Raw genomic sequence first — 17,791 nt, 5'->3', positions numbered from 1 at the left:
TATTTATTTATCTTTATGCATCCTGGTACATTGTAATTTTATTTTAGTTATCCTCGTCGCTTGTTATGTGATATTTATTACACGCTTCCTGTAATTAAGCGCTGTTTCATGGATGTAAGATGTCATGCTTCTTGTGTTGTATAATGTCACATCTGCTTGTAAAATGTAGCTGATAAGGTAATAAAGTTTGGAGAGAAAAGGAACAGTGTCAGGCTGGCTGCTCCCATAGACATCATATGGCTGCCCCTGCTTTAAACCAGAACCATGATAATAATAATAATAATAATAATAATAATAATAATAATAATAATAATAATAATAATAATAATAATAATAATAATAATAATAATAATAATAATAATAATACATTTAATTTATACTGCACTTTCCATCAAAAGATCTCCGAGTGCTACAGGCAAAAAAGAAAAAAAGCATAAAAATTTAAAAAAGCTATTTTAGAAGAAAAACAACAACGTTGTTTCCGGTGTGCGGAAAAGAAAACACGCTTGTGTTTCCGCCCGGACTAACTTAGCTGCTGCACGCGGCGCCGGTAAATCCGGAACCATCAGCTAAGCGGCGCTGAGACCCGCGGTTTGTGAGGCGTCTCTCGCCGTGCTGCTCGTTTTCAGGTGAAAATGTCCGGAGCGTCAGACGGAGCGGAGGGATCAGCTGAGAAAGCTGCGCCCGCAAACTGGATCCTGCAGCATCCCACGGTGAGTGTGACAGGAACCCGGGCAGGGGGTCCGAGCTGTGTGGGACCCTCGGAGTGACCAGTGGGGTTTCCTGTGTTAGTACCAACAGATGCAGCAGCTGCAGGTGGAGGACAGTGAGCAGATCTACACAGCCTTTCTGGTCTACATGGACCTTACTGAGGGTGAGCTGGAGGACAGGGTTCCTGTTGTCTAAAAACTGCCCATCCATCCACATCCTTCCTTCCTTCCTTCCTTCCTTCCACTTATTCAGCTATCTATCCATCCATCCATCCATCCATCCATCCTTCCTTCCTTCCTTCCTTCCTTCCTTCCTTCCTTCCTTCCTTCCTTCCTTCCTTCCTTCCTTCCACTTATTCAGCTATCCATCCATCCTTCCTTCCTTTCACTTATTCAGCTATCCATCCATCCTTCCTTCCTTCCTTTCACTTATTCAGCTATCCATCCATCCATCCTTCCTTCCTTCCTTCCTTTCACTTATTCACTTCTTCCCTTCCTTCCTTTCACTTATTCAGCTATCCATCCATCCTTCCTTCCTTCCTCACTTCTTCCTCCTTCCACTTATTCAGCTATCCATCCATCCTTCCTTCTTCCTTTCACTTATTCAGCTATCATCATCTCCTCCTTCCTTCCTTCCTTCCTTCCACTTATTCAGCTATCCATCCATCCATCCTTCCTTCCTTCCTTCCTTCCTTCCACTTATTCAGCTATCCATCCATCCTTCCTTCCTTTCACTTATTCAGCTATCCATCCATCCTTCCTTCCTTCCTTCCTTCCTTTCACTTATTCAGCTATCCATCCATCCATCCTTCCTTCCTTCCTTCCTTCCTTCCTTCCTTCCTTCCACTTATTCAGCTATCCATCCCGTCATCCATCCGTTGTCAGTCTACTTATCAGCTCACCCATCCACATATCCATCTGTCCGTCCATACAGGTGGTGGCTTTTGTAGATTCCTTCATCTTCTATGAATTTAAAGAACTGTAAAGTTTCGGGTTAACACTAATAGATTTAAGAACAACTGTGGAATTTTGACCAAAAAAAACCACTCAGCAATCCTGTTTAAAAGAACTTGAACTGGACGATAATTCAATAATATCTATCGATCGACTGATGATAGGAAACAAAAGGCAAATTCTAGCCTATCATGTAGGTTAATACTACAGTCATTAAATCCTCCCAACCAATCACAAACTCAGACCCTCCGTCCCCTTCAAAGAGTGCAGAGAGAACGCATTCTTCTTCATTTTTTAAATCCTTGTTTGCACTCTGCAGTGCGCCGGTGGAAGGAGGTGTCGTGTGTGAGAAGCCCGGAGCTGCAGGTGGTTCTGCTGGAGGCCAGGGAGAAGGACGGAGCTCCTGCTCACACCGTGCTGCCGCTGCCTGTCCACCGACGTCTGAGCCACAGGAGGTCTGACACGCGGGAGCAGCCTTCGCCCCCTCACCTGTCCCCCTCGTTGTTAACGCTCAGGTGTGTCCCTCTCTGCTGTGCAGCGTCCGCCACGTGCTGGACCGGGGCCTCCCTATGCTGCTGTGTGCCGTGGCGTCCGACTCTACCCTGGTCTACCAGAGGATGACGGATGGGTTGGTGACCCCGGACCCCCCTGTAGGACCCTTCGAGGATCTGGGGCGGCGGCAGCACCGGAAGAGGCGACAGCAGCGCTGAGTTGGGGGGCTGATGACCCGAGAAGCAGCAGAAAGGATGAGGCTGAGACCCCGCCGCGCTGTCCGTCTTCAGTCCAGCCCTGGGGTGGGCCGGCAGCGTGGAGGACCCGTATCCTCCCACCACCATCGGTCCTCGTTCAGCAGCTTCACAGCTCAGAACAGAAGAGCAGCGGTCCTGACGTCACAGTGTCATCACAATAACAGATGTGTGAAAAGTTCTGATGGCATTTAATGGTTGAAATCATAACCCCTCATTAACTGTCAGCTTGCCCCTCTTTGGGCTTTTAACTCCGTACAAAGCGTCTATTTGTGTGTTCAGCGCCCTCACAAGGGCTCAAGAAATCTGTTTAAAGATCGATCCGTGTGCAGCAGCATTGTTGCATCACATGAAGAGGCGCGTTTTGTCTCCAGGTACTTCGTCTCTCCCTGATTGGTGCAGCTGGACCCGTCATAAAACCTGACGGCTGACTGATGTTTGGCGATGATTTTGGAATTTCACAAGCAAAGTAGTTTGTTGTTGAAAAGCATTTGCCCACAAAGATGGTTTCTGTTTTTTTTTCCTTTTTTCCTTGGTTATGCTTGAATGTTTCAGATCATCAAACTATGTTGAACATCAGAACAAACCTGGGTAAATAGGTTATAAATAGTAGATTTTTATTTCTCGGGTGACACATCTATCCAAACCAACCTGGTGCTGGACTATAAAATCTAATCTGGTTACACCCTGGCCCCCTTTAATAGAACCTGTCTCACAACATGAAGTAGGCTGAAGGATTGGTTAAAAAGCAACGCGTCATGTCCTGATTGAAAGGCAGTCACGAACAGATAAGAAATAAAGTTATCAGTCTGGAAAGAGTTAAAAAGATTTTTCTAACAAATAGAGGCTCCAGTTAACTACAGCGAGAGCCATGATGGCCGCCATCCCAAAATCCCTCCAAGAGCGCATTAAACAGATCCAGGAGGTCACTAAAGGACCCAGAACAACATCTACAACGCTGCAGGCCTCTCATGCCTCAGAGGTCAAGGGTCAACAATGGAAAAGAGACTGACAAAATGGCCTCCATGGGAGAGGTGAATATTACTGACCAGATTAAACACGATGTCCTGTCCCACCCTGAATGAGAGAAATCAAAGTTTGAAAACTGCATTTTGTATTTCCTTAGGTCAGTTGATCTGATATCGAAATTAATTTGATTATGAGAAACATGTACAGTAAGTTTGACAACAAAAATCTTTTTTTTTATACTTTTTCCTCACCTCAATAAAACATCATATCCAACATGATTTGAGTATATATGAATAAATATTTGATCTCGTTAGATTCCTTCTGCTCATGATGTTCTCTGAAACAAACCAGTCGACCAGAAGAGAAGTCCTGTAAACACTTTTAATTTTCCTAAAAAAAAAAAAAAAAAAAAAAAAAAAAACAACAACCCAAGAGTAGACGTAACGATGACACAAAGATATAACACTGGTGACTGACATACATGGACAGAGCTCTGTGCTGCTGCAGCGTGCACGTTGTCCTTAACGTGGAACAGAAACGGAAGCAGGAAACATGACTAACTGGTGCATGGGTACATTATACGGTGCAGACGTGTCTCGGTGAGCGGGAGGACCGGACTACATGGGAGAGACTGTTACGCTTCAACACTTTAACCCTGAGCCTTGTTTAAGACGTAGATACATCTGAACGGAAACGGGCGCGGACAGGCGGACACGCTGATGGCCCAAACGCTGTGGAAAACCAGTTCATACTGCTTCTGGGAGGGTGGATTCCCCCACCCCGAGCCTAGAGGGGGAGGCGCTATGTCCAAACGATGCAACTCTGCCACAGGTCCACACGAGTAGACGTGTACACATGGCAGTCTGATAAGTTTTAGTTCATGTTTCAGCGGGGTCTGGCTCCGGGTCCCTCTGATGGCTTCGTCTTCCTCCCGTTGGAGACGCCACACGCTGCTTGCAGCTGGAATCATGACGGAGCTGATTGGACTCTCAGGTTGTGGGTATTGGAAAGAAAACGTCCCGGCTTCAGGATGGAGACCGATTCCTCTCATACAGAGCTGAATTAAAAACGAGATCACGCGGAGTCCATGGCGTCTTCCATCTGGTCGGAAGCAGGACCGCAGGGCTATGTCAGATCCTCTTCCTCTGAGCAGTAGTCCCGGCCCTGGACACAACACACATCATCAGCACTAACATCAAAGGATAGCTAGAATTACTTTTTCAAAACGTTTCTCTTGACACTGGACTAATTCCGGTCAAAAGTTTTCACCCATTTGACATTTTTATGCTTCAACGACAAACTTTAATTTCATTGGGTTTCCATGTGATAAACCAATCAATCAATCAATCAATCAATGGTGGAGTTAGCACATGCTCATCATGTAGATCATTACCTCTACTCCTGATTGTTTAGTCGATGCTCCTACCTGTTATAGAATTCTGCCTCATTACTTTTCTCACTAAAATGTTTCAGACCATCAATCAAGCTTTAATATCAGACAATTGTAACTTGGGTAAATACAAAAAAAATTGGTTTCAAATGCCAATTTCATTTATTAAGAGAAAGAAAATATCCTAACCCACATGGCCCTTTGAGAAAAAGCATTTGGCCACTAAACTAATAACTGGCTGTGCCGCCCCGAGCAGCACAAACTGACAGTCAGGGTATGCAACAACACCGGGAACTTTGGCCCATTTTGTGCAGATTTGTTTTAAACCAGCGACATTGGCAGGTTTATGAGCATGAACAGCCAGTTTGAGGTCATGCCACAGCCTTTCAATCAGACTTAGGTGTGGACTTTGACTAGGCCGCTCCAGAAACTTTTTTTTGTCTCTTGGGAGACAGAGGCGGACTTACTGGTCCTGCTTTGGTCCGACTGAGCTCGAGTTTATTATCAAAACCTCATGGTCGGACATCCTCCTTCAGGAATTTCTGCTAGAAAGCAGAATTCAGGGTTCATCAATTAAAGCAAGTCTTCCAGGTCCTGAAGCCGCAGACCAGACCCAGACCATCACGCCACCACCATGTTTGACTGTGGGCATGATCTTTTTTGTTAAATTTTTTTTAATCAAAATCTGTTAGTTTTAAAGCAGTTGTATCAGGTACTTCTATAAAAAGGTCCACTTTTGTCGCATCAATCCACAGAATATTGAGAACCATCAAGATGTTTTTTTTTTAGCAGATGTAATCTAGGCCTTTGTGTCATTTTGGGTCAGCCTGGGTGTTGGCCCGGGAACTCTGTTGGTTGAATTAGGAGCACCGACCCAAGCTGAGGTTAGTGAGGCCTGCAGTTCTTCAGCTGCTGTTCTGGGTTCTGTTGTGATCTCCTGGATAAGTAACTGATGAACTCTTGCAGTTCCACAGCCTGAGAAATTACTTTGCAACACTTTCCAGGCTGACAGATGTCAATTACTTAATTTCTAATCTGTTCTTAGATTTTATTAGATTGGGACATGATGTGTCCCAATCTAATAAATTATTATTTGAAACATATTTTTTTTTTTTACCTACGTAGGTTATAAGTCTTTATGGGGGCAAATATGCTTTCATGGCACTTTAAATGGCAGATCTATCAGGACATCCCAGCTGATGGAGGATAAAATGGAAGGATAGGGCTAAGAGCAGAAATGGAAGTGGACTTTATTATATTATCAATTCCCCTACTTGTCCCAAGCCATCTGTTCTGCATGCTGGCGCTAGGTCTGGGATATCAGCTGTCATCTACCCTCGCGTGCTGCGTTAGAGGTGACAGACTTGTCTGTAACCATCTTACTCATTCACTGGATGTGACAGATTGAGTCTGTTATGTATCACTGTGTCATCTGCCGTGTCCTCGCTAAATACAGTTCTGCTCCAGCTGCAGGATTAATCTCCGTCCTGTCATTCAGCAGAAGCTTTTTTTTTTTTCCTTTTTTTTTTTTAAACAGAGAAACTACATTGCCGGGATGGATTCACGTCCTTTACCTTCTCAATCTTCTCATCTAACATTCGGAAGAATTCCTGCTGGCTCTCTGAGGAGTGGATGCTCCTGGAGGGGGGAGGAACAAACAGCCAGTCAGAAGTTCACCACACCACCCTGACCTCAGAGAAAATTACTCTATAACAATCCAAACAGCAGCATTGTTCACACTCACAGAACCTTCCCGTTTGATCCTGATTCGTTGGCATGTTGTCCTACTCCTAGGAGAGCACTTTTCTCCTGCGGGACAATGCACACCAACCATCATTACTACAGTCTCTGTAATCCTGCCATGGTTTTGTGCTTTACATTTACATTTAAAACCTTTGTTCTTATCTGGAAATAATAAATAGGCTTCAAGGTATGCTGTAAATTATACAATGATTATAGCACAGTGACTAAATGAAAAAAAAAAAGTAAAACTAAGGGAAAAACATAACAGGAAATGCTTTTACTTGGACAAGCAGGAAGTGCCCTTGGAATGAGGCTATAGCTTAAAAGCAACAGTGCTACTGAGGTAAGCTGATTTGAGTTAGAGAAACACTCTGATAATAAAGTTAGGAGAGAAAACCTTTTATCAATCTGTAAATGTCACAAATGCCAGAGCATTTAAACAATATTCTGGCATTTCAGAGTCTGAGTAATGAAATGTGTTAGATATAGCTTTTACTGGCTGATACCCAATTCAGCTTTTCTTTCAGGTCTGAATGGTCTGTAAGAGGACTATAACACATAAAAAAGGCATTTTGTTAATTCATGTACCAGAAGCTCTCACATGTAAGATATTACATTGGCTGCAGAAGTGCAGCCAGGATTGTGGAACAGTCCAGTGGTCTAATGTGAGCGTGAGGGACACATGTAATCTTTGTATTTGAGCGTATTTTGAGCTAGTATAATATTTTATACATCATTGATAGCACATAAATACAATGCCAGCTCCTTGTTTCCAGATATAACGTGATTTTAACAAGTTACATTAAAATGTTCCTTCACTCTGCTCCATGAAACGCCAAAGAACGTTCTGGACTGAGCTTGACTTTGGAGCAAAGTGGCTCCCAACTTATCCCTCCCAAGCAGTTTTGGCCCACTACAGCTCTGGTCAATCTGTTTCTTTTGTTTACAAAATGAACGTCACTGATTGTTACCCATAGCTGATTATAAGTTGATGCCTTTTTTAAAGCAAAGCTGAGATGACAAAAGTCTAGAGTTATCTGTCTATTAAGCAGAGTGCAGGCTAGCTAACCAAGCCAATAGCCCGGCTAATTAGCTAGCTAGTGTTACCTTCCAGTGTTAATCAAGTAAAGGTAAAATAGCGAGAGGTGATAAAATTTAGCAAAATAATCATGTTTATTTAAACAATTCTGCTAAATTTAGCATTTGTTTATACCATATTTTGCTGTCTACAGTTGGTATTAAATCTTTTAAAACAACCTTCTGTTTTAACTCACATTATCTTTAATGACAGTGCGAGTTAAATTGAAGATTCAATTTAACTCTTGATTTTTCAAAGTATTTTTAGCTAACTGTCAATACTCCAAGCAGTGTTTTCATGAAGACGTCATAGATAACATTATTATATCTGAAATAATCAATAGATTACTGTAGCAGAAGCAATGCAATCATCATTGCTTTGTTTTTTAAGAGGTGACCTATTATGCTTCCTTTTAAACATTTAGGATAGGTATATGGGCTACACACAAGCAGCAAAGATGTAGCAACAGTTTCTGAAAGGTAAGTTAGTAGTCTATTCCTACAGAGCTACTTTAGAGAGGGTCCCAGAGCTACGTTGACAGTCACGTTTCTGCAGTAAACTATCCGGTTATACCTTCTCAGCTGCCAAGAAACATCTGTCTGTGCGTGTTATGTTTTTATAAAGCACTGGTTTGTGTAAGATATTTCTTGGAGGCATTTCTGTTGTTTTAGGTGGGAAGAATCTGAGAGAAAAAAGAGATGCTAATAGTGCTAGCGTCCAAATGGGATTTACAAAGCAAATTAGCATAATGATAACTGTTGTCTGTGTAGACTGTCCCATTTTACAGACATCAACAAAACATTTACTTATTGCCAAAAAACAGCTGGATACTTTTTTAAGCTCTTGGACTGTTTCTAGAAGCAGTAGAGACCCTATTGGAAGTACAACAAGAAGCAAAACGTGGATTTTTCATAATGGGTCACCTTTAAATAAATTCAATTGAATCCTCTCATACAGGTTTGTTCATAATATTTGTGTTAGCACAGGGATACAGTCAAACTGTGGTATTTTTTTGTCAAGGTTATCATACTGTTAGAATCTCATACTGGCCCCTGCCTGCAATTGACTATTGTGGGGAAAAAGTTCAGTGCTCTACGAGTGACCCCCTAGCTGAACCAATCAGAATTTAGTTTAGTCAGTTGGAGCCACAGGAAGCAGTCAGCATGCTGAGGTGAGTAACTCTTCATCAGTGCACATAGAGCAACTGCATAGTGTAGCAAGAAATAAGTTAATGTACCAACCATGACACCATTGTCTGGGCTTTCCCAAAGTTTTTAACATAATAGTAATCATAATGTATGTAAATATATGTTTCTAAAAAAAATCTATTATTATAGCACTTAGTAAATAGAAATAATTAGGATAGTCAGAACTGACCAGAACAGTTAAGGCTTAATAGATTTAATGTCTGGCTTCCAAAAGTATTAAACATCTGCAAGTTTAACTTACAAAAACTCTGTTTATAAGACCCAGAAGCCTGGCTTTAAGGTCTGTTACTGGCTGTATTGACAATTTCACAAAACAAATTCCTCCAGATCTGGCTGAGGTGTTTTCAGAGAGCATGATTGCATCCATCACTGTTTTGGGTTGTCTGGCTGAAATCTACCAATGTCTATTAACATACAAAAAAAGTCTTTAGGAAATAATAAATATCCGGGATTCATACAGTGCGTGGTTAAATGAAAACAAATGTATGTGTTTTTTTTTTTTAGTTCAAACATCTACATTTCAATGGGTTTAAAATCAGACCCATTATTGGAGACAATAAACTGAATAGAAAGAGAACAGGAATCACGCACTGTGCCGTCAGGGCTGTCCCCTCCTGCCTCCTCTCCACTGATGTACTTGTCTTTCTCCACTCCTCTCATCTTGTGCTCATCTGTGAGGAGACAGACACAAAGAGAGGCACAACCCCCCCGTTATTAACACATGACAGCAACAGGAGCGGCGACGGGCCGATTCAGGACAACCCACTCGCAGCCACTCTGATCAGCACAATCCTCTGAGGTTAATAGTTCTCACAGTTCAGTACTTCTCAAAGTAATTACGTGCTCAAATTCTCGCGCTCAGCACTAAACCCTGTCCCGACAATGGCTGGCAAGCAGTAGAACACGAGCTGATAGCCTGACTCTCCTCTGTCCTCCCACACATGTAGAGCCCCCCTCATCTATCCCACTCCCACGCTTTGAGAGAAGAGGAAGATACAGATATTAAGTGTTGAATAATGGGTTATTAACACCTAAAATGATCGGCAACGCAATCTGCCATTAAGGAGATTTGTATAAGGACATCAGGACAGCCCTTTTTTAATATTCAGGTTGCCAATCAGGTGGCAGTAGTGTCAGGTCAGCAGCTTCAGCTCGTTCTGTAGGAGGTGATTTCATTGACTTGGACTGTGATGTGATTATGAGGGCCAGATGGGCTGATTTGGGTTTGCAGATCTCCAGGGGTTTTCACGTCAGCAGCCTCTAGGGTTCAATGAAAAATACGTCTCCTTCTGAGCACACAGAAACGAGCTGTTCTTCAGAGGTTAGAGGAGGGCGGGCAGGATGGCTGGAGTAGGCGCAACGTCAACAAGGTGAAGCTGCGAGGCAGTCAGAGTATAGCGGCAGCAGAAAGCTGAGCCCGCAGCTACGCAGGCTCTACTGCTGCAGCCACTGAGGAAGGAAAAACAGCCCGGTCTGAACAAGCTCCAGTTCTGCTGAGGCTGCATGGTGGAAGGTGGGTTACTGGAGTCCTCCAAGCGAGCCATGATTCTGCCACTGCTACTGGTAGAGATGGGTTGAAGAGGAAAGCCTTACTTATGGACCATTAACATGGACCTTGTGGGTGCTAATTTCTATCAGGATGTCTGAAAGCATAAGCAAAAGTCATCTCATGCCCAAGCTAGCTGTACTATGTCATGAACAGGTGTCAAGGTTTTCCAAATGACTTCTTCCTTCCACTCAACTTTCTGTTAATGTGCTTGGATCCAGAACTGTGTAAACATCCAGCTGCTTCAGCAATGACCTTTTTTATAATCTGTAAGCCATAATCATCAAAGTTACAAGCATCAAAGACGTGGAATATTTCACTCTATGCGGAGTGATTCTATAAAAATATTATTAATTATTATTGATACATGAATTTTAATTTCTGAGATGCCTGGCAAAATATAGCACTTTTACACAAAATTCTAATTTCTTTTATATACCTGTAAGCCATAATCAACCAAATGACCAAAAATATACACTTAGATATTACCTGACCCAATGTGTGCGTTTAATGAGAATTACAACCTTTTGTAATATTATTGAGATGCATTTGTGATGTTTTATTGTGAAGTCTTCTTTCTAAGCTTTCTTTTAGTCACTGCTGCTACTGTTATGTACCGTCAGTTTAATCAGCTTGAAAATCAAATGGGACCTTCACTTCTTTATCTTCAGAAAGTCCTGCCCTACTTTCAGGTCTAATGAACACATGCTGGGAAGAGATGCCTGAATAACAGCTGAATTTGGCAGTGCTTCCCTCTTTTTTAGATTTGCATAGAAATGAAGGCCCTCCTCTTGTAGGGTGCTCTTCCCTTGGCAGAATGGTGAGAAGGGGATTCTTCTTTACCTTCGTACCCTGCAACACACTTGGTCCCTTCAAAAAGAAAGTCCAATTCCCTACAAAGTGCGTCCATCACTGTGGTAGGAAATGTTCTCAATTTAGAAATGCAATTGTGAACTTTAAGCTGACAGTGAGGAGGGAGTACAGCTGCTTCAAACCTTCCGACAGACAGACTGACCAGAGACGAGGTCCCCGTTGCTTTGGGCTTTGCTCTGGCCCTCCTCATCGCTGGGAACAGATAACGCCTGCTTGGCAGAGGTGCAGCCCATCTCCTCCTGAACTGCTCTCCCCCTCAGCCCAAAGCATTACAGGAACACCTGGAGACAGGTAGGACGGGGGACAACATTAGGTAAGGCACATACCGAGCAGTCATAGCACGAGGATGGATGACAGAGACACCTGGCAAAGGGAGAGAGGCTCATTAGAGAAGGAAGAGAACAATGTGATGACCTGCTGGGTGTCATATAAGGCTGGAAAGAGCTGGTTTGACAAGGGCATCTGGAAGCTGCTGTAAGGGACCCAACGATGGAGAACCCCCGCATTAATGACGGGGCTACGAGTGGCCAAGGCTCACTGATGCATGTGGAGAGGGAAGGTTGTCCCGGACCATATACCATCCACTAATGTTGTAAAAGGAAGCCTTCAGGACACAATGCATTAGTCAGAACTGAGCACCTGGCTCAGGCTGTCCGTGCAGACCCGTGTGCCGACCCGTGTGCCGACCCGTGTGCCGACCCGTGTGCCTCACTCCACCAGTTTACAACGGCGGCGTAGGAAGAGAAATATGGAGCAACGGGAACTAGACTTGAGATCCTCACAGAATGGTAACCTCAGTGAAAAATCTCAGTTTCAGCAGATCACACATTTAGACAATGTCTAACAACATGAGACTGTATGACAAACTAATTGCTTTTAGTGAAAAAAAAAAAAAAAAAAAAAAAGAACACCTGCAAAAGCAATGTAGCACGTGAATTATTACAGTCTATAGTTATCATTCACTACATTTCATTTGAAGTGAATTTTGTGGGGGTTATTGCAGATTATTGTTCGGCAAACGCAGGAATGATGAGCTGATAGTTGATCAACCAGTGAGCTGCCTGCTTTTTTTTTTTTTACAATCAGAAAGGTTTCCAAACAGCTTAAGGCGTCCATGCTGCGAGCGTGCCTTCTTTCAGACAGCTAACCGGCACCAAACATCCAGCCAGCGATGTCCAGGTGGTTTTAACACACGCCACAGACCTAAACAATCCTAAGCAAGGTTTAGTTAGTTTAGGTTGAGAGCCACATCGTAGTCGGTTCTTTCGGTTGTGCCAGTCTTTCCGTTTTCAGATGAAGGATTAAGCGGAGCTCTGTGAGATGTTAGAGGCCTGGGATGTTGTTTAATAACCTTACTCTGCTTTAAACTTCTCCCCTGACCTGTCTACTCTGCTTCTTGTTCTTTGTGATGCTGTTTGTTCTCAAATATTCTCCCACAAACCGCCGAGGCCTTCCCAGAAATGTTCACGCTGAGAACAAATTACAAAGAAGTGTAGTTTATTTACCATTGAGGTTTGGAGGCCAGTTGGTTGCACTGCATTTTATTTAGGGGTGTGAGAGTAAAGGGAGGCGATCGCAAACACACACCGCACTTTTCAGAATATTCTTGGAGGAAAATTTTTAAAACTATACTGAAAAACTCTAAAAATAAACACTCCTTCCACTTTGCAACTATACGCTGATTTGTGTGGCTCTATCACATAGAATCAAGTGTAGAATAGACTAAAGTTTGTGGTTGGAATGTGGAAAAATGGGAAAAGGTTCAGGGGGGGGCGTGGATTCTCTGGCAAAGCATGCCAGAGCAGACTATAATCCAAGCCCTGAATGCAGGGGTGATGTCATGAATTTTGGGCCCCATGCAAAAAGAACAACCTAAATCATCCCAAAAGCTCATATATATAAAAAGTCCCTGCCTGAATGTGCCAAAGGCTGCTGGGAGGGCAAAACAGGAAACAATATGAGGCAAGAATCCAGAGTGCAGGCCGATCAGAAAATATGTAGCTCAGCACCCCCAAAAGCAGGAATCCATAATGAGATGAGATAGTTTTGGAAATTAATGTGTTGCTCTTAGATTTGTCCACCACCAAAACTAAAAGACCAAAGGCCCCAAAGAACAAGTTTTGTTGGTTAGAAAGATTGTCTCAGATGGCAGCGGGAAGCAAATCTCAGATTTTATAATCAATTAGTCATGATGTGTCCCACCCTGGGATAAAACAAAACACAATCTCCCCTCTCTGTTCCTGAATGGACAATAAAGAGCCAGCTGTGATTCACCATCACCCACAGGACCGGGCCGGCGCCAGGAGACAAGGAGCGGGATCAGCCGTGCCTGTTGCCCCGCAACAATCAGGCCTTTCAGCGTGAGCTGGGTCCACTATCCGTGGATGAAGGTGTTTTCATTTCTGTGCAGCACAGCGCGGGGGGGATTACACTGCGTGCGCATGAGCGTTCCCATCTTTCCCGGTCTAACGCTGCAGAGCAGACCTCAACATGGAGGGTGTGATCCATTGATCCAGAGTGATCCATCCCCATGCGGGGCGGTTGTCCCTGAGCAGATGGTGGAGGGGAGTCAGCTGCTTCCGACCCATTACCATCACAACCTCTAACCTATCGTGTTGCGGGCTTTAATTCACGCATCTGTCAAAGAGAGTCGAGCTGCGTGATTCAAAGTAGTGAGGAACTGCCAACTATAGTCGGCAGGGTCACTGTTGGTGTAACTGTTAACCGAAAACGGGCAGAGGGGCGCCATTCTAACGGCTGCAGGTAAAACCAACATGTAACTCCAGCAGAGGAACGGCTAGCCGAGCGGAAAGTGTGAGGCAGCGTTACCTTTCTGGTGAATCCATGGCTCGGGCTTCCTTCCTGTGCTGTCAGTCCTCGCGGAGCTGGCGCTCGGACCGCATCTGCAGCTCAGCTCGGCTCCGTCGGCGCCGTCTGCTCCCCCAACTGCTCGAGCTCAGCGCCGCGCGCTCTGTCACGGTGACGAAACGGCGCGAGGGAGCGTGTCAAACACAAAGCCAGCAACGTTTCTACAATGGCATAATCCTGCAAAAAAAAAAAAAAAACGCACTAAACGCGCCGTAGCATACCTCTCTGTAATGCGTCGTCACTCTGCGATGGTTGGTCGGACCTAATTCGAAGGCGCACCGAGCACTTCCGCCCAGCGCGCTCCTCCAACTGCAGCATCGAAGTAAACAGCAGAGAGAGAAGTTGCTTCGGCGTCAGGCGGACCAGACAGCCGCCGATCATCGCCCACATCTGTCGGCATGATCTTCCTAACGATGATCGCTCGGGTGGCGGACGGCCTGCCGCTGGCCGCGTCCATGCAGGAGGATGAGCAGGTATGAATGAGGGCGCCACTGGCTGCACACCGCACGCCATCCAAAAGTTCACACAAGGGCGTTATTCTCTCTGCTTCGTAGGTTGGGTGGTACAATTTAAGAATACAATCCAATCCAACGTGGCAGTCGTTTCATTTTTAAGAGCGTATTCATTGTTTTATTAAAGGATGTTTAGCAGTTGAACGTAGAATAAAACACAGCTCTGCTTAAATGGAGCCGAGGCTTTTATCTCGTGCTTTCAGCCTTTAATGCTCGCACCACGCCTGCTTACAAGCAGAAACTGCGTCAAAAAAAGTGCCTGAATGCTGAATGCTCACAGCGGTGGATGAGAAGATCCTGGTTGGGGCTACTTTATTCACCATAAAAAATAAACATTTGCTTGGAAGTACATGGACAGTCATGATGTTTAAACTAAAGGAGGCGTTACAGATGTAATAATTTGTATGTTGTGCTTTTTTTGTTTGTTTTTACTTTATGGAGCAGCTAGGCATAATTCTTCCATTTCTGTTTTAAACTAAACTAATTCACTTTACGCAGATTGCTTTTAGATTTTTCTGTCACTGTTATGTACCGTGGTACTTTACTTACTCTTGCCAGCGCCGTTAAACTGTTATGTCTGCCCATTCCTCATCATACGGTACCACGGGCTTTCCATCCGCTAGATTTCTCCGACTCGCGGTTCAACGCAACGTAAAAAAAGGACGAGGAACCGAATCGGATAACGCTTACTTCAATGTGACGGAAGTCATAAAGAAAGAGTTTTAAACGGCCTTTGGCGTCGGAGCCGTTTCCACTGATGTGTGCTTGATGTGTTTCTACTGTTTTCCCGTCAGTCAGGAAGAGATCTGCAGCAGTACCAGAGTCAGGCCAAGCAGCTGCTCCGTAAACTGAACACTCAGAGTCCGGACCGCTGCGTGCTGGAGGCTGGGGACATGAACTTCTAGTAAGAAAACACCAGAGTTGTTCTATTAACATGTGTCATTTTAAAACGAACTTTCTCTGGAAGACAGTTTCTTTGTAGATTCCACAACGCTCTATCAAACGTTCACTGCTTTGACTTGTCTCCCCAGTTATTTCATAGCCCATGGCGTGTGCTGCCTGTCGCTCTGTGAAGCCTCTTTTCCTAAAAAGATGGCTTTTGGGTACCTAGAGGACCTCCACGGTGAATTCTACGAGCAGTACGGAAAGAGAGTAGCCACGGTGACGAGGCCATACACCTTCATAGAGTTTGGTAAGAGTCTCTCTGGGTTTCTTCACCAAAAAGGTTCCAGTGTTACACCAGGACTGGTGACTGAGCAAGTTCTTAACAGGTTTTATTAAGGAACTGGCTTGTTTTTTCTACAGCCAGACAGCTATCTTGGAACCACATCACTCCCTCACTGTGAACATCTCATCCAGTCAATGTTTGGATCCGTCATCAGTTTTAAATTGTGTCTGTGGGCCAAATATTTAACTAACCAGAGATCCTTTGCCCTAGTATTTACGCTAACCAGGCTCCATTGCTTGAACTGGAAAAGGTTTGCGACTTTGGGGCCTTAGAGTGGTGTTGAGAGTGTCCTATTGGGTCCAGCAAGCTCCAGGGTCAGAAAACTGCTTTAAATAAACTGAGAAGGAAAAGCCTTACTTTGGTCCGGTTCTTGTTCTGCATGATCTCTCAGCGAACCGGACAGATTCCCTGGACCTGATGGTCCTGTTTCTTAGCTCGGCTGACGAGGAAACTTCCTGACATCTGTTCAGTCATGGCCCTCAAGGTCATCTTAAACATCTGGCCCAGGTTTTGGGTGTTTGCTACTACCTCTCGTTGAAATCAGAGGCCAATAAATCCAAGTACCGAGAGTAATCTTGTTTGCAAACTGGACTTTGCCTCCACAGCAGGCTTGGGTAGGAGGTTAAAATGTTAAAAATAAAAATGGACAGTAAACAGAAATTACGCAACCAAATCTTAACCAAGTCATTGAAGATTTTTTTTTTTTTTAATCAGACTTGAGCTTCTTTTTGCTTCCGTGTGTTTCGCCATGATAGAAACACGGAGCTGCCCACTGGGCTTAACACCAGTATTCAGGAAAGAGGGCAAAATACCTTAACTCTCTTGTATTGTTCTAGATACATACATCCAGAAAACAAAGAGGTCTTACGTTGACAGCAGGGCCCGGAGGAACCTGAGCAGCATCAACACAGAGCTGCAGGACGTCCAGAGAATCATGGTGGCAAATATTGAGGATGTTCTGCAAAGAGGAGAAGCTCTTTCTGGTAATCTTGGTCATAAAAACAACCAGTTTTGATTACATTTCAGCCTGTTAGCAGAGCTTCTCCAACTCTGAGATGGGACATCCAGTTAATCCTTATCTACTATCTTCTACAGCTCTGGATACTAAAGCCAGCAACCTCTCCAGCCAGGCCAAGAAGTACCGCAGCGACGCCAAGTTCCTCAACACCCGCTCCACCTATGCTAAAGTGGCTGCTGCGGCGGTGGTCTTCATCACGCTCATCATCTACGTGCGGTTTTGGTGGCTTGGATGAATAGACAAAGGCTCTGATCGGAGGAAAGCCTCGTTTTCCTCTGAGAACTTTATCTGAACCTGTTCCACCCAGAGACTCTGTGGTGCAGGACATCTTCTTTCTGTTGTTTGCTGTAGCTTTGGGTTTTCTTATCTGTATTACGTGAAAACTTACGCTGTAGGTCTCTAGATTTTTCTTTGGTTCTGCAGTGAGTTCGAATGGCTCTTTACAGAGGCAGATGTTTGCACACTGGGGATGGAGCTTCTTTGTGTTTCACAATAGAAATGTGAATAAGAAGGCTCCGGACCGTACATTGACACTGTGAGGAAAACAGTCTTTATTATTTACGTAGTTGTTCAAATTCCAGTGAACAATAAAGATTTAACAAATTGACATTTTCTGCTTATCCGTGTATGACAAGTTATAGTGATGTCACAATTAACAGTCCTGCCTGCTGGCAAAAACTGTCGCTTTAGTTTATCAGAAAAAAACAGGCATATAGAAAGTGGGACCGATAAATCAGCTCTAGGATCAAGGTACCGGTGCTGGTTATATAATTAGAACATCATGAAAAAGTGGATTTTTTTTCTTCAGTAATTCCATTCAAAAAGTGAAACTTATATATGATACCATGGTCCTTAAAGCAGGTACTGGTAACTTTGGCACTGTGTACAAGTCCTGATGGTAAATAAAATCTGCATCTCCATGAAGTCAGTCAGCAGCAGGGAGCATGA

The 17,791-nt window shown here is 44.0% G+C and overlaps 3 protein-coding genes across 3 annotated transcripts; 2 read left to right on the top strand and 1 right to left on the bottom strand.

The window, feature by feature from the left end:
• Positions 1-517: 517 nt before the first annotated feature.
• Positions 518-3,646, top strand: tsen15 (TSEN15 tRNA splicing endonuclease subunit). Its single transcript, XM_036137903.1, has 4 exons — positions 518-713; positions 793-874; positions 1,984-2,119; positions 2,203-3,646. The coding sequence occupies exons 1-4, from the start codon at positions 636-638 to the stop codon at positions 2,372-2,374; spliced, it is 468 nt and encodes a 155-aa protein (XP_035993796.1). The 5' UTR covers positions 518-635; the 3' UTR covers positions 2,375-3,646.
• Positions 3,647-3,801: 155 nt separating this feature from the next.
• Positions 3,802-14,167, bottom strand: zgc:55943 (DUF4612 domain-containing protein). Its single transcript, XM_012860989.3, has 6 exons — positions 14,047-14,167; positions 11,360-11,498; positions 9,390-9,469; positions 6,514-6,578; positions 6,344-6,407; positions 3,802-4,543 (listed from the first exon to the last, which is right to left on the bottom strand). Exons 2-6 carry the CDS (start codon positions 11,448-11,450, stop codon positions 4,505-4,507), a joined length of 339 nt encoding a protein of 112 aa, XP_012716443.1. The 5' UTR covers positions 11,451-11,498; positions 14,047-14,167; the 3' UTR covers positions 3,802-4,504.
• Positions 14,168-14,441: 274 nt separating this feature from the next.
• On the top strand, positions 14,442-17,156 carry sec22ba (SEC22 homolog B, vesicle trafficking protein a). Its single transcript, XM_012860987.3, has 5 exons — positions 14,442-14,558; positions 15,392-15,501; positions 15,629-15,789; positions 16,662-16,808; positions 16,921-17,156. The coding sequence occupies exons 1-5, from the start codon at positions 14,484-14,486 to the stop codon at positions 17,076-17,078; spliced, it is 651 nt and encodes a 216-aa protein (XP_012716441.2). The 5' UTR covers positions 14,442-14,483; the 3' UTR covers positions 17,079-17,156.
• The last annotated feature ends 635 nt before the right edge of the window (positions 17,157-17,791 follow it).

This window comes from Fundulus heteroclitus, chromosome 6 (genome assembly GCF_011125445.2).
Source record: "Fundulus heteroclitus isolate FHET01 chromosome 6, MU-UCD_Fhet_4.1, whole genome shotgun sequence".
NCBI lineage: Eukaryota > Metazoa > Chordata > Actinopteri > Cyprinodontiformes > Fundulidae > Fundulus > Fundulus heteroclitus.
The sequence above is the reverse complement of the archived record's forward strand: the minus strand, read 5'-3'. Positions and strand labels throughout refer to the sequence as shown.

What these genes read in the sequence shown, in the direction of transcription:
- zgc:55943 (XM_012860989.3), bottom strand. Translation starts at nt 11,450, where the DNA reads ATGGGCTGCACCTCTGCCAAGCAGGCGTTATCTGTTCCCAGCGATGAG. An exon ending in CAACGGGGACCTCGTCTCTG is followed by an intron (nt 9,470 to 11,359) that starts GTCAGTCTGTCT and finishes GTCTCCTCACAG; the next exon opens with ATGAGCACAAGATGAGAGGA. An exon ending in GGATCAAACGGGAAGGTTCT is followed by an intron (nt 6,408 to 6,513) that starts GTGAGTGTGAAC and finishes TCCCCCCTCCAG; the next exon opens with GAGCATCCACTCCTCAGAGA.
- sec22ba (XM_012860987.3), top strand. Translation starts at nt 14,484, where the DNA reads ATGATCTTCCTAACGATGATCGCTCGGGTGGCGGACGGCCTGCCGCTG. An exon ending in CCATGCAGGAGGATGAGCAG is followed by an intron (nt 14,559 to 15,391) that starts GTATGAATGAGG and finishes TTTTCCCGTCAG; the next exon opens with TCAGGAAGAGATCTGCAGCA. An exon ending in AAGAGGAGAAGCTCTTTCTG is followed by an intron (nt 16,809 to 16,920) that starts GTAATCTTGGTC and finishes TATCTTCTACAG; the next exon opens with CTCTGGATACTAAAGCCAGC.
- tsen15 (XM_036137903.1), top strand. Translation starts at nt 636, where the DNA reads ATGTCCGGAGCGTCAGACGGAGCGGAGGGATCAGCTGAGAAAGCTGCG. An exon ending in GGATCCTGCAGCATCCCACG is followed by an intron (nt 714 to 792) that starts GTGAGTGTGACA and finishes TTCCTGTGTTAG; the next exon opens with TACCAACAGATGCAGCAGCT. An exon ending in CTACATGGACCTTACTGAGG is followed by an intron (nt 875 to 1,983) that starts GTGAGCTGGAGG and finishes TGCACTCTGCAG; the next exon opens with TGCGCCGGTGGAAGGAGGTG.